The sequence below is a fragment of the Sminthopsis crassicaudata genome, chromosome 5 (genome assembly GCF_048593235.1).
Source record: "Sminthopsis crassicaudata isolate SCR6 chromosome 5, ASM4859323v1, whole genome shotgun sequence".
Lineage (NCBI taxonomy): Eukaryota > Metazoa > Chordata > Mammalia > Dasyuromorphia > Dasyuridae > Sminthopsis > Sminthopsis crassicaudata.
This window is the reverse complement of record NC_133621.1, coordinates 304,873,015-304,888,499: the sequence shown is the minus strand read 5'-3', so window position 1 is coordinate 304,888,499 and position 15,485 is coordinate 304,873,015. Positions and strand designations below refer to the sequence as shown.

The window sequence follows — 15,485 nt, the reverse complement described above, 5'->3', positions numbered from 1 at the left end:
TTTTAATTGTTAGGAAGTTTTTCTTCACATGAAACTGAATTCTATCTTTCTGAAACATTTAATCCCTCCTCCTAAAGTTAAGCAACCCTCCTCTTTCACAGGATACCCCTTCAAATACTTAAAAAGAATTTTCATCTCCATCCCCTTCCCTTCAATCAACTCTTCCCATTTTTAGACTAAACTGATCCTCGTGAATGGTGTGATCCCCAGATCCTTAATTGTTCTGGTGCTTTCCTCTGGCTGCTCACCAACTTATCAAAGTCAACCCTAAAATGTTGCACTCTGACCTGAAACAGGGCTCCACACCTGGTCAGCCTAGGATGAAGTACATATCTTTGGTAACCTGGACTTATCTTAATGCAAGCATTGGCTTTCTTCTCTTGCATTACCAGTGTTAACTCTTCTTCAGTTTCTTGTTCATTGCAAGCTCTGGCCCACCTCAGATGAATTGCTTTTCATCACCTTCCCTTTCTTGTACACATCGAGTGGATTTTTTGAACCCCTGTGGAAGGTTTTACATATTTCCCTATTAGATTTTATATGATTAGATCCAGCCCATTGTTCTAGCTTGTCTAAATTCTTTTTGGATCTCAACTCTCCCACCCAACATGTTAGCTCTCAGCTTTATGTCATCCACAAATCTGATAAGCCTGCCATCTGTGCCTTTCCAAGTCATTGATAAAAATTTTGTACCATCCTAGAATCAGTGGCAAACACTGATGCCTGATTCACTTCATTGGAGATCTCCTTTTAATCTTATCTCAAATAATTATACATAATTCATTGGGGCTGGTCCTTTAACTGTTCCCAATCCACTTAATGGTATAATCAGCTAGCCCATACCTCAGATGATCCTCTCCAGGAAGAATATCAAAGGTATTTCTAAAATCTATGGCTCTCTTCTAATTTCCCATCCTGTTATGCTGGCAAAAGTTTTCTCAACATTTAAGGCTCTTTAGAGATGCTGTAGAATTTTGCCAGGAATTGAATGAAATGGTCAATAGTTTACAGACTACCTTTTGTTTTTATTTTATTTTAAAAAACATTGCTCCTCTTTAGTCTTCTGGCATCTCTTCCATTCTCCAGAGTCTTTCAAAAATCATGAGAAGTGTGTTTTGAGGAATATAGCACTTTGTAGGGTCAACAGATTCTTTGACCCAGATGGCAGAAGCAAGAGCAATAGTAGATAATAAGAGAGGCAGTTTACAGAGCCTAGAGGTTTGGGTTAGGGTTATATCCAGAAGACCATTTGAGGCCCCACGATCTCTGAGATTCCAACTACTATTGGTTAGTTACTCATCCATTAGCCTTACATTAATTTATCCATGAATCTCTTTTGTAGTCCATCTCTCTACTATTCTCTTCATCCTTCTATCTATCCATCTATCTATCTACTTTTCAATTAGTTTAGATTAGTCAGGGAAAATTCCTGATTGCGGATAGGGGAAACAGAGTTGGGAGTAGTCTGGAATGGGGGTGGGGCAGAGAGTAAATGGCCTAAGGGGGGGTGGGCGGGAAGGGCAATTTCCTTTCTCTCCTGAGCTGGGCCACAGGAAATTCAATCCTGGTCTTTCCTAAGGTGTTTCCTGCCGATAAGGCAGTTCAACCTTCCTCCATCCTGATCCCGCCTCTATCCCTCACCCCTTCTTGTCTTCTCTCTGGTCACATATCCTGCTTTCCCCACTCCTCCCCAGGACTGCCCCCCCTTTCAACATAGCCCAACCCAATAGTCACTGGCCTTGAAAGGGACTGGTCATCCCAGAATAGGAGTGGGGGGAGTCTTCCTGCTCCTGGGGAGGAAAGATTCCAGGCTCCTGGGTAGCCTGAGCAGACACAGCTTACTTCACACTCTGACTTTCAGAAGGAGGCAGGAGTCACAGAGAACAGAGGGGGTCAGTGGGGATCCAGACTGCCCAGAGGCATGTGTGTAGGGGATGGTGGAGATTGGGGGTGGTGGGAATGATCTGGGGAGAGGCCACTGGCTTTTGGATCTGTTGGAGAAGGGTGTGTGTGTGTTGGGGGAGGGATGAAGACCTTTTCTTTCTGGATAGTGGGGGCTAATATGGGGAAAGGATGGGGAGGGTAGTGAGGGACTGATCTCGGTGGGGGTAGCTTCCAGGGCTATCAAGAATTATCTAGAAGGACAGAGTGGCCTTTGGCCTTTGGATATCCTCTCTGTGGAGAGTGGGGTTCAGCCTGATTTCTCCTGGAAAGGAGGAAGTGCTATTCTCAGGAATTTAGGGGCTGAAGGGGAGGGGATCAGAGGGTCTGCTCTCTCTTTGGGTGGAGAGGGGCTGATTTCTGGAGAAAGGGTGGGGCTGGACAGGGGATTTTCTCTCAAAAATTAAAGCTCAGTTTCACTGGAAGGAAGGTGGGAAGGATAAAGGGTGAGGAACATTTCTTTAGGGGTGGGATGGCAGAAGGGGCTGCTGGGAAGGGCAGAAGGTGGGCTGAGAAGGGTGCTAGATTTTATTCTCTGGAGGGTCTGAGGCTATTCTGGGGAGTGGTGGGTGGGGGTGGCTCAAGAGCTGTACTCCACGTGGAGGGGCTCAGAGGATGATTTCTTTGGGATGAGGAGACACTGTTTTCTCTCTGGGGAAGGAGTGATTTCTCAGGGTAATTAATAATGGCTATTCTGTTGGTGTGAGGTGTCAGAAGCTGTTGGGCTGTGGAGAGAGTCGAATTAAGGGCTGTTCTGCCTGGTAGGCGACGAGTTTGATCTTCACGATCAGTGGTTCAGCGACTGCTTTTTTGGGGGGGAATCAGTGGGTGATTAGGGATTGCTTCAGAGGGGCCGAGGGCTGAGAGAGAGGGTAGTTAGAGACGGTCCTAGAGGGAAGCAGGTGCCACTCTTGGGGAGTGATCCCTGCTGAGATAAGAGAGGAGGGTTGTGGTTTCTTATCTGGGGCAGCAAGGATTGTGGGGTGGGGAGGAGCACTCTCTAAATAGTGATCTATGGCCACTCTGCAGGGTCCGAGGCTCTTTTCTCCGGAGGAGAAAGGGACAGCTCAGGTTCTGGGCTGTTCTGGGGTGGATCAAGGGCTGTTCTTTAGGGCGGGGGCGGGGGTGGGGCGTCTGAGAGACTTTCTAGTCTTCGCTCCTGGTCTCCCGCCCCCCTTCCACCCACTCGCCCCTCCCCCCGCGTTGCTATGACAACGTGTAAAACTAAAAATCACTCCCCGGTGGCAGGAGGCTCTGAGCGCCCCCTCCTCTCCGCTCCCCCCTCCCCACGCAGCAACGCCCCCATCTATTCGTTACTATGGTGACGGGGGGGCAGGTGTCAGTCCTGGATGGGGGGGGTGAGAGGAAGGGGGGGGCAAAGAACAAACTCCCTGAACTAGGCTTTCTCTCAGAAAGAAAAGGGGGGGGGGAAGGCACATAAGGAGTTAAACCTCAGGGAAAACTTCACCCTTTTTGGATGGAAATCGGCCCCCCCTTTAACCCTTGCCTGGCTTTGGGGATCGAGAGGCCCCGAGCAGGCGGGGAGGGGCCGCTATTTGCCCCCTCCCCGGGCCTTCGGAAAGGAATGGGGGGAGGGGGGAATCCGCCGCCCCTTCCCCAATTAACTTATGATTTTTTTTCTCTTCTCCCCTTCCTATCGTCTCCTCCTTTCCCCTGTATTTTCCCAGGCCTCTATCTATGCCCGGCGCCCCCACGACCCCCAGCCCTGCCTCGGCTCCCTGCAGGCCCCAGGCTCTCCAGGGCAACTGAGGCGAAAAGCCCCCGCCTCCCTCTCAGATCTGGCCACCGGACCCTCACATCCTGAGCCCCCGACTCCCCCCTCTCCTCTACCCCAGAGCTCCGAACCCTCTGGCTTCCGAAACCCCTCCAGGTCCCCCGAGTCCCTCTCCGGACCCCACCTCTCCCCTTAGATTCCCCCACTTCGGGCTCACCGTAGTCCCCCACTCCTTCTTCCCAGTGGCGTTCTCGTGGGGTCCTAGTTCCCTCAATCCGTCTCCCCCTCCCCTTGGGACCCTCCTGGTCCCCTCCAGGACCTGGGTTCCAGCCCCCCTCCCCCCGGGCCCCAGCTCACCGCCCCCGCCCCCCGGGAACGAAGGCACTGGAGCCGGAGCCGGAGCCGGAGCCCGAGCCGGAGCCGGAGCCCGAGCCCATGCCGCTGAGTCGCTCGGCCAACGCCGCCCCCGCCGCCCCCTCTCCCTCCCCCTCCCCCGCCGAGCCCCTGGCGCTGCCCGTCCCGGCCTCGGGCCCCGGCCCGGTCTCCCCCTCCCCATCTCCTTCCCCCTCCCCCTCCCCGGGCCCCGGCCCGGCCCCCTCCCCCCTCCCTCGCAGCGCGGCCCCGGCGGCAGCGGCGGCGGCTGCTGCGGGGGGGCCTGGGGGGGCGGGGCGGAGCGGGGAGTCCCCGCACGACTCGCTCCGGGCCCCGGGAGCGGCCAGCCCCGGCCCGGGCCCCGGCCCCGGCTCCGGCTCCGGCCCCGGCCCCGGCATGGATGGCCCCGGGGCTAACGCCGTGGTCGTCCGCATCGGCATCCCGGACCTGCAGCAGACGGTGAGTGAGCTTGGCCCATCCGCCCGCCTTGACACGGGGACCCTTTACTCCACCCCACCCCCATCCCCACTCTCCGATCGCCGCACTGGCCCCCAGACCTCCTCCTCCTCCCAGCCCCGAGCATCCCCTCCTCCCAGCACCGACCCCCCTTTCCTCTCAGCCCTGCTTGTTTCTTTCCACCACCCCCCTCCGCCCCAGCTCCGAAACCTCCTCCCAGCCGCAGGATCTCCACCCCCCAATCCCTGGACCTCCTCTCAGCCCCGGGACACCCTCCCTCTAGCCCCCGGACCTCCTCTCATTCCCGGGACCGCCTTTCCCAGCCTCAGGACTCTCTCCCTCCTACCTCAGGGCCCCCTCTTCTCAGTCCCTTGCCCTCCTCCCAGCCGGGCGACCACCCCTCCTACTCCTGCCCCGGGAATCGTCCCTCGCGCCTCTGGGACTCTTTCGTTCGTCCCCTCCCCCAGCTCATGCCCCTTGATAATGAGACCACTGCCCCTTATTTCCACACCTCTCCCCGTTTCCGTGGCCATCTCACTTCTTCCTTTCCCTCCTCAAGCATCCCCCAGTATCCATGACCAGTCCTGGGGTCCCTCCTCCCACCCAGACCAACTGCAGCCCAAGCATCCCTCTGGATTCTACGCCTCCTCCCACCGGACTCTCGCCCAAGTCCGGCCCCCAAAGCCCCTCGAAGCCCTCTTCTCACTGACTCTTCCTTTTTGCCCCGACCCCCCCCCCCCATTCCCTTCTAAGGCCGAGATCCCTCGCCCTGCCCCCATCTGGATCTCCCCCCCCTCCCAGGCGGGGCGGTCCTAAGCCCCGCCCCCCACGGAGCCCTCCCCCAGGCCAGTTCGTCGATGGCCAGCAGAGGGCGTGACAAAAATGGGCGCTCTAGACCCCCGAGGAGTTGCGAGGGTGTTAGGGGGCATGCTCTGGCTGTTCTGAGTCACCTCTTCCCTCCCATCCCCAGAAATGTCTGCGGCTGAACCCCGACGCTCCCGTGTGGGTGTCCAAGCAGCGGGTGCTCTGCGCCCTCAACCACAGCCTGCAGGATGTGCTCAACTATGGCCTCTTCCAGCCCCCCTCCCAAGGGCGGGCGGGCAAGTTCCTGGACGAGGAACGCCTGCTTCGGGACTACCCGCCCAACATGGACACGCCCCTGCCCTACCTGGAGGTGGGGCTGGGGAGGGGGTGGAGCTAGGGGCGGGGCCAGGGAGCCTGGGCCTGGGAGATTGACAGCTGTTCTTGACTTGGGGGTGGGAGGTAGTTTTTGTGACAGTTTTGTGTGGATGGTGTGTGTGTGTGTGTGTGTGTGTGTGTGTGTGTGTGTGTGTGTACCTGTGCATGTATATGTGTGCGCAGAGATATATACCAGTGCTGTGAGGTGTGTGTGTGGCTATAGAGGGTGTATATGTATGTACGTGTGTATGTGTGTGTACACAGATATATGTAGGTGCTGTGTGAGTGTGTGTGGCTATGTGTGTATATGTGTGTACGTGTGCATGTATGTGTTGCACAGAGAGATATGTAGGTGCTGTGGAGGTGTGGCTATGTAGGGTGTACATATGTGTATTTATGCACGCATGTGTGTGCACAGAGAGACACATGTAAGTGCTGTGTGTGTGGCTATATAAGGTATATGTGTGTGTGTATTGTGCATGTATAAGTGTGCATAAACATATGTAAGTGATGTGGGTGTGGGTGTGGCTTTATAGGATGTATATGTGTGTATGTACAGGTGTGCATGTATGTACATGTGCGTGTGTACAGATATATGTAAGTGATGTGGGGGGGTGTGGCAATATAGGATGTATTGTATGACCATGTGCATGCAGGTGTGTGCACAGAGACCCATATAAGTGCTGCATGTGTGGCTATATAGGGTATATATGTGTGTACATGCGTGTGTGCACCAAGAGAGATGTATGTAAGTGTGTGTGCATGTGTATGCTCTCACATGGACACATGTAAGTACCATGGGATAGATGTGTGGAAGGACAGTGTGTGTGTGCGCTCAAGCACAGGGAATTCTGTGTAGGTACCGTGGGGATGGGTGTGCACAGTGGCTGGGTGTGCCCAATGAGAGCTGTGTGTATGATGGAGGTTGTGTCCAGTGGGCACATATAGGGGGAGCTGTCTGTCCGGTGATTAAAGCTTTGCGTATTTGTGAGGGTAGAGGGACTGATTCTCCCAGTGGAAGGGTGTCTGGTGAAGGCCCCGGCAGGGATCACCCACCTCCTCTTCTGGGTAATCTCTGAAGCTTGAAGGGTGGCAGTGGGCATGGGGACGTCAGTGACCGGGCTGAAAGCGCCTCTCCCTCTTTGTTTTCCCCTCACCGGACAGTTCCGCTACAAACGAAGAGTTTATACCCAGAGCCTGCTGGACGATAAGCAGTTTGCAAAGTTACACACCAAGGTGATGTAGTCAAGGTTCTTTGGGGAGGATTATGGGACATGTGAGAGAGGGGCCCTCCAGAGTTCATTTTATCCAATTCCTGGGTTCTAGGCAGGCATTTGCTCCCCTAATCCAGACAAGGGGACGTATGATTTCAAAAGCACTTCCCAGGAATATGACTTTTCCTGGTATAGTCTTCCTCCCTCTCCCTTCAGTTTAGCTTCAGTCTCCCCTGGCATAAGAGATCAGGACAATGGGGTGAGATGGCACAGCTCTGGTGTGGGAAACGGGCTAGAGAGTTAAGATGGGTTGGATGCTTGGGGTGGATTAGAATCACGGAGCCTGGGGGCCGGTGTTGGGTCATGGGGCCCAGCTGACGGGCCATTGAGGACACACTTCGGTATCCTAGGCAAACCTTAAGAAGTTCATGGAGTATGTCCAGCTTCACAGCACAGACAAGGTGGCCCGGCTTCTGGACAAGGGGCTGGACCCCAATTTCCATGATCCTGACACAGGAGGTGAGCAGCTAAGGCAGGGTGAAGACAGCGGCCCAACTCTGGCCTTTGTTGGGGCCTTTGTTGAAGAGCAGATCATGGGGCCAGCCCTCATTCTGTCTGTGATGCACTGATTTTCCCAGAGTGCCCCCTGACCCTGGCTGCCCAGATGGATAGTGCCACCGATTTACTAAAGATCCTGAGGAATGGTGGGGCCCATTTGGACTTCCGCACTCGGGAAGGGCTGACGGCCTTGCACATCGCCACGCGCTGCCGGAACCCCGGTGCCCTGACGGTCAGTGTGTGAAAAGATGCTAGGAAGAAGGTTGGGAGGGAGAAGAGGGAATCTAAGACTTTGGTGACCCTGAATCTGGCCTCTGAGCCCCCTTCCCCCTCACCAATCTCCTCATAGACTCTGCTGGACCTTGGGGCATCCCCAGACTACAAGGACAGCCGTGGCCTGACCCCTCTATACCATAGCGCCCTGGGAGGTGGGGACCCCCTCTGCTGTGAGCTCCTACTCCATGACCATGCACAGATAGGGACAGCTGATGAGAATGGATGGCAAGAGATCCATCAGGTGAGAAGCCAGGGAGCTGTGGGGGGAGGTGGCACATGGAGGAATCAGGGCATGGGGGGAGAAGAGGGCACCCAAGGAACCTCCTTCATCCTCTTCTCCCTGCCTCTCCTCTTTAGGCCTGTCGCTTTGGGCACGTCCAGCACCTAGAGCACTTGTTGTTCTATGGAGCTGACATGAGGGCCCAGAATGCATCGGGAAACACAGCTCTGCATATCTGTGCCCTGTACAATCAGGTAGGGCAGTATGTGATGTGTGTGTGTGTGTGTGGGGTGTGTGTGTGTGTGTGTGTGTGTGTGTGTGTGTGTGTGTGTGTGTGTGTGAGGGAGAGAAAGAGAGAGAGACAGAGAGACAGAGAGACAGAGAGACAGAGACAGAGACAGAGAGAGAGACAGAGAGAGAGAGAGAGACAGAGAGACAGAAAGAGAAAGATTTGTGTGTGAGAAATGTGTGAGAACTGTGTGTGTGAGAGAGACCTGTGTGTATAAGCTGGGAAGTGTGTGAAGCCTTTGGGTATAGCCCATACATCTTTAGCCTGTATCTATGGCTGTTTGCCCTGGAAAACCAAATGTAACCTGTATCTACACGCCCTCTACAACACAAAGCATGAAGAATGAGTTTGTGAGTGTCCTGTATGGCCAAATGTGGTCTATATGCATGTAAATGTGTGCTGTCCATACACATGCCTGTGTGTGTGAGAGAGAGACAGAGAGAGACACATACACACACAGAGACAGTGTGTGTGTGTGTGTGTGTGTGTGTGTGTGTGTGCATCCTTGGTATGACTATGACATGACCTGTGTGTGAGTGTGTACATGTATGGGTATATGAGTGTTGCCCTTGGCACGACTGTGTATGTGACCTGTGTGTATGCCAGTTCTCTGCCTCCACTTCTTGTGACCACTCCCACTTCTATCTGAGCCCGATTTTGTGGTTCTCTCTCCCATCCTGCCAACCAGGAGAGCTGTGCCCGAGTTCTCCTCTTCCGGGGAGCCAGTAAGGATGTCCGTAATTACAACAGTCAAACAGCTTTTCAGGTAGGAGGCCTGGCAGGAGAGGTGGGTGTTTGGGGGGTTAAGGTGATGGGGAGGTTGTCTCATTTAGGATGAGGAGCATCAGGGAACTGGGGTGAGTGGGAGGGGTCAGCTGAGAGAGAAGCCAGGCAGCTCATTTCCCCCTCTTTTGGTCCCAAGGTGGCCATCATTGCTGGGAACTTTGAACTTGCAGAGGTCATCAAAACTCATAAGGATTCTGATGTTGGTGAGTCCCATTCCCCCTCTTCCCCTCCCTCTGCATTAGGGTTATCGAGGGCCGTGAGCTCCTTTGGGGATGGCCAGGGTCACCGGTCAAGGTGGAATCAGTAAAGAGTAGAGATGTTGGGATTGGGGAGGGGTCCTTGTTAGTCATTGTAATATAACTCTTTGGAGGTCAGGGAAGTAAGTGGGTTGAGACCTGGGGAAGGGATGTTAGTGAAGGTAAATGGAAGCAAGAGAAGGCCACTGAGGATCCAAAGGGACTGGAGACTTCCACTGGCCACAGCTCCCTCCTCTGGCTAGGATTCTTGGTCTGACTTCAAGTTTGTGGTCTGTTGGTTCTCAAATTGCCTGCTCAGTGACCCTGCAAAGGTATGGGGTAGAGACAAGGGCATTATTGGGAAGAGGAAGATTGGGCAGGGTAGAATAACTGGTAGTTCCAGCAGGGGGTGCTTAGACTCCATCCCAGCTCTGCTGTTTGCTAGCTGATCTGTGTGACTATGGACAAGTCATTTCCCTTTTCTAGAATTCACTTTCTTACCTCTGATCTAGGGATATGAAGACTGCCTTCAGGGCAATACATGAAAAACACTGGTGAGCAGAAAGTGAGCTAGAAATGGGCTCTTTCTTGGCTGGCCATCTCGGGATGATTTAAACATTTGGGCTGGCATTGGAGAGATTGGGTTTCCCTTGGGTTGGCGTTGGGGTCAATAAGGTTGAGTTGGGTTGGAACAAGCTTAGAGTTCGGGTTCAATTTTGAAAAAGGACCAGTATTTACGAGGGAGGGCCATGGTTCAGATTCTGATTCGGGACATGGATTTTGGTAGTTTTTTTCTTGAAGAACATTTCATTGAGGACAGTTATGTCTCCAAGACTTTCCTGTTTGGGATGTGATCCCAAGTTCTAACGTGGTTTAGGAAAGCAGCTTATTTTCCTGTTTCTGTGCCTAAGCTATGTGTCTATATTTGGGTCCAAAATTTAGGGTAAGACTCAATTCAGGATGGGCCCTGGAGACTGGTTTTAGGGTGAGGAAATAATTCGGATTCTGGAGTCAGGTTAGGTTGGAGTTTGAGTTGGGGTTAAGGTTGAGTTCCATTGAAGGCTGTGACCATTGAAAAGTCACTGCCGGATCAGCACGGGAGGGAGGCAGCCTTCTTGGGAGAAGGCAGCCTACTGAGCTCCCAATGAAGGACACTTTTGAATATTACTATTTTTTTAATAAGTTCACTTCATTTAAATGGCAGCCCAATTCAGAGGTCCCTATCTCATGGACAGTTGAATTACATGTGTTAGGGAAATGCCTAAAATGTAGACACCAACTCCCCACCTTGCTTAGAGCCTGCATTGGGTCCTGTCTTGGCTCTGGAGCAAAAGTCCAGATGGGATTGTGGGAAAAACCCAGAAAGCCAGACTTTACTCTGAACTCTGACACTGGACTTGTAACCGGGGCAAGTGAGGGGTCATCCGTGACCTTCATAGCTATTCACAGAGAGGTGGGTTGACCTTTTGGGTCTCCTCCCAGGGGTGAGATTTGATGGTTTTTTGATTCTTTAAGATGGCAGAATGGAGGCTAAGTCTGAGGGATGGCTTCTTTTCAGCAAGTTCATGTGTGTGTATGTGTGTGTGTGTGTGTGTGTGTGTGCGTGCCCACAAATGTGCATAGGATTTTTAAGGGAGAAACATGGTGCTCGTGTTGCTCATAACTTATAATAGCTGGGGGGGGGGGCAGCTAGGTGCGCAGTGGATAGAGTACCAGCCTTGAATTCAGGAGGACCCGAGTTCAAATCTGGCCTCAGACACTTAACACTTCCTAGCTGTGTGACCCTGGGCAAGTCACTTAACCCCAGACTAAAAATAAATAAATATAACTTATAATAGTTGACATTTCTATAGAATCTATTATGTGCTCTTAGGCACTCTGATAATCCCTTTCCAGTTATCATGTCATTTGATCTTCACAACAACCCTAGGAGGGAGGTGATATTATTATTATTATTTTTGCTGAGGCAAGTGGGGTTAAGTGACCTGTTTAGGGTCACACAGCCAGGAAGTGTTAAGTGTCTGAGATCAGATTTGAACTCAAGTCCTCCTGACTTTAGAGCTGGTACTGGGAGGTGGTATTATTATCCCCATTTTATTGATGAAGAAACTGGGACAGAAGTTAAAAGAGTTGTTTAGGTCACATAAGTAATTTAAGTGACTAAGTTTGGATTTGAACTGAGGTCTTGGGGACTGCAGGCCCAGGGTCCTATTCCACTTTACCATCTGCCCTGAGGCTTTGAGTTCAGGAGGCAGGTGTAATGGAAGAGCATTGGCCTGGAATTGGGGGGACCTAGAGCTTGGAACTGAGAGCCAGTGAGCGGGGCACAGGCTCTGGAGTCAAGGGATCTAGAGCTCAGAATTGGGAGGCAGCCTTGGTGGATAAAGCATTGGCCCTGGAATCAGAGGGACTTAAGAGTTTTGAGTCAGGAGATAACCAGGTAGTGCAATGGATAGAGCACTGGCCCTGGAGTTTGGAGCTTTCAATTCTAGCCCTGACTCAGCTGAGCTGTGTCTTCCTTTCCGTACTTTATTCTTCTGTGCCAGGTCCTCACTTTGTGATCTTGTGAGAACGAGGCTCAGGCAGGGAACATGGGGTCAAGTGCCCCAGAGTTTACAGTGGGCATTGGTTCTGAGGAGCCCTTGACCCCAAGACTCTGAAGTCTGAATTCATTGCCCCTGAGAAGGGACCTTTGGGAAGGAGGTCAGCAGACGTGTTTCCCTAGGCCTGGAGGAATTTCTGTGATAATCTGAAGATTCTCAGTGGCTAGGGTCAGCACTCTGGGCTTTCAGAATGAATTGAGTCAGCCTGTGTTCATGAGTGGAGGCTGGATGTGGCAGGAGTGAGAGGAGTTTGTGGTTTAGATGGGCAGTGTGAGATTTGGGGGTGCAAATGGGACAGACGCAGATTCTCTCTGGTGGTCAGGGAACCAGAAAGAGTTGAAGGAGAGGCCAGCCAGGGAGCAGGGGGTGTGTGTGTATGGGGGGGGGAGTGTCACTAAAATGAAAGAGCTAGGTAGTCAGACAATGGAGCCGACTGATGTGTGGATGGGTGTGGTTGGGATCCCTGAATCACTGGGGAGAAGCCCCCTGAGGATCCCTAGTGGTGTTTGGGTGTGAGGGAGGCTCCCAGACGGCTGAAGTCTCCCTGAGGACATTCTGCCTCTGAAGCAGGAAATCAGCCAGGCCTCCTTGTGGGTGGCAGCATAGGGGGAGGGGAGGCCAGTCTGCTATCTGATTTCCTTATTCCAAGTCAGGGAATGGTGTTCCCTGGGCTTTGACTTGTCCTCCAGGGGTCAGAAGTCTGGGAAGTCAAAATTCTATCCCACAGCTCTCTCTCTCCCATGTGCCCACATGGGGCAATTCACATTGTTCTGTGCCCCAGATAGTATTCCGATCCTTCTATGCTGGCCGTGGATTGGGCTTCTGTTGTGTCCTGGCCTTCATTCTCTGGAGACCAGGGCTCGCTCTGTGTCTGTCTTCCAGTCTGGTCTGTGTTCTTTCACAAGAATGGAGTGGCACTTTGGCTTTTTCTCTCCTCCCCATTCTCTCCTGTGGCCTCTAGTCTCTTACCCACTCCCCTTGACCAGGATTCAGTCAGGTGACCCGATCGCCCATTCTCTTGGGTGGCTGAGCGGTCTGTCTCTTGTGACAGGTGCTAGGTGGCTCACCACGTGGCCCAACATTCTCAAAAGTGGCTTGGCCACGGGTCCCTCCCAAGCACAGCTAGTGTTTTCTCCCAGCTCCTTTTTCCTGTGATGAACATTTCTCCTGTGTGTGTACTCTGACCACATATAGAGATGGAATTGCAGCCAGTGACCACAATTCCAATATTCTCTAGGAGTGCTCATAGGCGGGGCTGGGTACTCATGGGTAAAGTTGGGATTCCTGTGCTCTTAGCGCCATGACTCATGGGCACTGAAGGGAAAGGAAAATGCCCACATACATTCACAGACACCAGTTGGGCTTGGCCTGATGGCTGGAAGGTTAATAGAGCTTCCCTAGAGCAGTAGATAATGTCAGAGCTTCTATGTACTAATGAGGAATATTGAACCTTTTATGTGACATGGTTGAGACTTGAATGTACTTATGGGTAATATCAAAGTTAATGTGTGTTTATGAATAATGTTAGGATATGTATATATCTATATCTATATCTATATATCTATATGTATATATCTGTATTGTTAGTACTGTATGCCATGGGTAATGTCAGCATTTGTCCTGTAATATTGGGTGATATTGGAATAACGTTGGGTAATATTGGAGAGTACATAGTCACGTCAGGCTGTTGAGTCAGTGGATAGCGGTGGAGCTCGGGTAACTGATGGCTAATGACACTGTTTACATGGGCCGATGGATAATTTCAGAACTGCAGTGATGGGAAATGTCCGAGCTCATCTGGGCTCGTGTGCATTCATGGGTAATGTTGGCACTTAATGTCCCAATGAGTAACAGCAGTATTTTGCCGATGGAGCCTATCAGAGTGGGGGAATCTCGGGGGGCCATCGGCCTCCCCTTACCTCATGCCCCTTCCTCTAGTGCCATTCCGGGAGACTCCCAGCTACACAAAGCGGCGACGCCTGGCAGGTCCCAGCGGCCTGGCCTCCCCGAGGCCATTGCAGCGCTCAGCCAGTGATAACGATCTGAAGGCTGAAGCCCGCTCTGGTCCCTCTCCGGGGCCCTCGCTCAGAAGCCTCCCCCACCAGTTACTGCTCCAGATGCAAGAAGCAGGCATGGGCCCCGTGGCAGGGATCCGAGGCTCCCAGAGCCGATCCCCATCCCTTCAGCGTCTGCAGGAGGATAAGGACAGGGACAAGGATCCCACTGTTCACACCCTGGTCAGAGGAGGCCGAAGCAAGAGCAGGTAAGAACTGGGTCATGGGATGAGGGGACTCAGAGCAAGGAAAATGGTGGTGAGGGGTGAAGGATTTGGCCAAGGCAAAATTATGGAGATGGCTGAGGTGGGTGAAGAGGGGAGAAAAGGGAATGGAGGCTATGGGGAAAGCTGGCCATAAGATCAGGGGAATAAGGAGCAAGAAGGGGCTCCTTCTGGCTCCAGGCTGGCCCGACTCCATGGCTACATCTGCTGGGTTTCTGTTGGGCGGTTCCTCTGCTCTTCCAGCACCTCCCTCAGACCTGCTGGCCCTTGGGACTCCCATCACTAGGACCATCCCCACCCCAGCAAATGTAGGATAGTGAAAGAAGGTGGGGAGATCTTAGATGGCTGCAGTTTAAAGTCTCAGGAATGGGGGCCATATATAGACTTGAGACAGAATAGTTTCTGGTGGTGGAAGGGTTGTGTAGGATCTTTGTAAGCTTGGTTGTTCAGCAATTAGGAGAGTGACAGGGTAGTATACTCAGAAAGCATTGGCTGGGGAGCAGGACACTTGGCTTTTTTAGCCCTGTGACAGGTCAGGACCTTCCTCTGCAATATGAAGGGGTTCTCAGCAGATAATTTTGAAGGTTCCTTCTAGGTCTGAAATCCTATGAGAGCATTTGAAAGGTACTAGGTGTGTGACTTTGGGCATCTCTTTAAGCCTCAGTTTCTTTGTTTGTAATATGGGAAAGGGGCGGATTCAACAGGGCCCTTCTTGCTCTGAAGCCATTGATTGAGTCAGCGATTCTTCCCTTCTGTGTGGTCAATTCTGTTCTCGGTTGCTATAGGGGAGTCAGGAGAAGAAAACCTAAAGCCTGCCTGCCCACAGAGATCTCCCCAACTAGTCAACGAAGGAGTTGGTTAGGGACCTAATTGAGGAGACCGAGGGACAGCCCCAAATCCTGCCCCCTGGGAGCTCGGAGGGCCTGGGGAGGCAGTGGAAGGCAGGCAGCTTTTTCGGGCAGGGAAGGCTCATGATTCATAGGTTTTAGGAAGATTACTGAGCCAGATAAAGGCTTACATGAGGCAGGAGCCTGCTGGAGAGGGCAGAAGTGAATTGAGCAAACGGAGCTGAGAGGACATGTGGAAGGCTTCTTGCCTTCTGGCTCTAGGAACAAGGATTATGGAGCTTCTTGAGAGAGAAACAGTGAGGCTGAGCCAAGGGGAAGGCTCCATGGGAAGATGATGACTTCAGGGTGGAAGAGTCAAGTTTAAGATGACAGGGAGATAGTCAGATGGAGATGCCCAGAAGGCAATTGGAAGTGCTGGTCTGTGGCTAAAGAAAAGAGGTGGGTGACAGAGAATCTCTGACTCTGAAGCAGGAAGGGACCTACGTCTGCATAGA

General features: G+C 52.5%; 1 protein-coding gene across 6 annotated transcripts in view; it reads left to right on the top strand.

Annotated features, from left to right (window-relative positions):
- The first annotated feature begins 1,748 nt into the window (after positions 1–1,748).
- The window catches only part of SHANK3 (SH3 and multiple ankyrin repeat domains 3), a 72,622-nt gene continuing 58,885 nt past the window's right edge, over positions 1,749–15,485 (top strand). For 2 of the 6 annotated variants that reach the window (XM_074271940.1, XM_074271937.1), the window contains exons 1-11: positions 1,749–1,919; positions 3,630–4,507; positions 5,475–5,678; positions 6,848–6,919; positions 7,308–7,416; positions 7,536–7,687; positions 7,805–7,972; positions 8,089–8,205; positions 8,929–9,006; positions 9,163–9,229; positions 13,804–14,128. In XM_074271940.1, coding sequence (XP_074128041.1) covers positions 4,112–4,507; positions 5,475–5,678; positions 6,848–6,919; positions 7,308–7,416; positions 7,536–7,687; positions 7,805–7,972; positions 8,089–8,205; positions 8,929–9,006; positions 9,163–9,229; positions 13,804–14,128 — 1,688 coding nt within the window. In that variant the 5' untranslated portion in view covers positions 1,749–1,919; positions 3,630–4,111. Of the gene's footprint in view, positions 1,924–3,629; positions 4,508–5,474; positions 5,679–6,847; positions 6,920–7,307; positions 7,417–7,535; positions 7,688–7,804; positions 7,973–8,088; positions 8,206–8,928; positions 9,007–9,162; positions 9,230–13,803; positions 14,129–15,485 lie in introns of all 6 variants that reach the window. The other 4 variants (XM_074271942.1, XM_074271941.1, XM_074271938.1 and 1 more) reach the window with 3 other exon arrangements.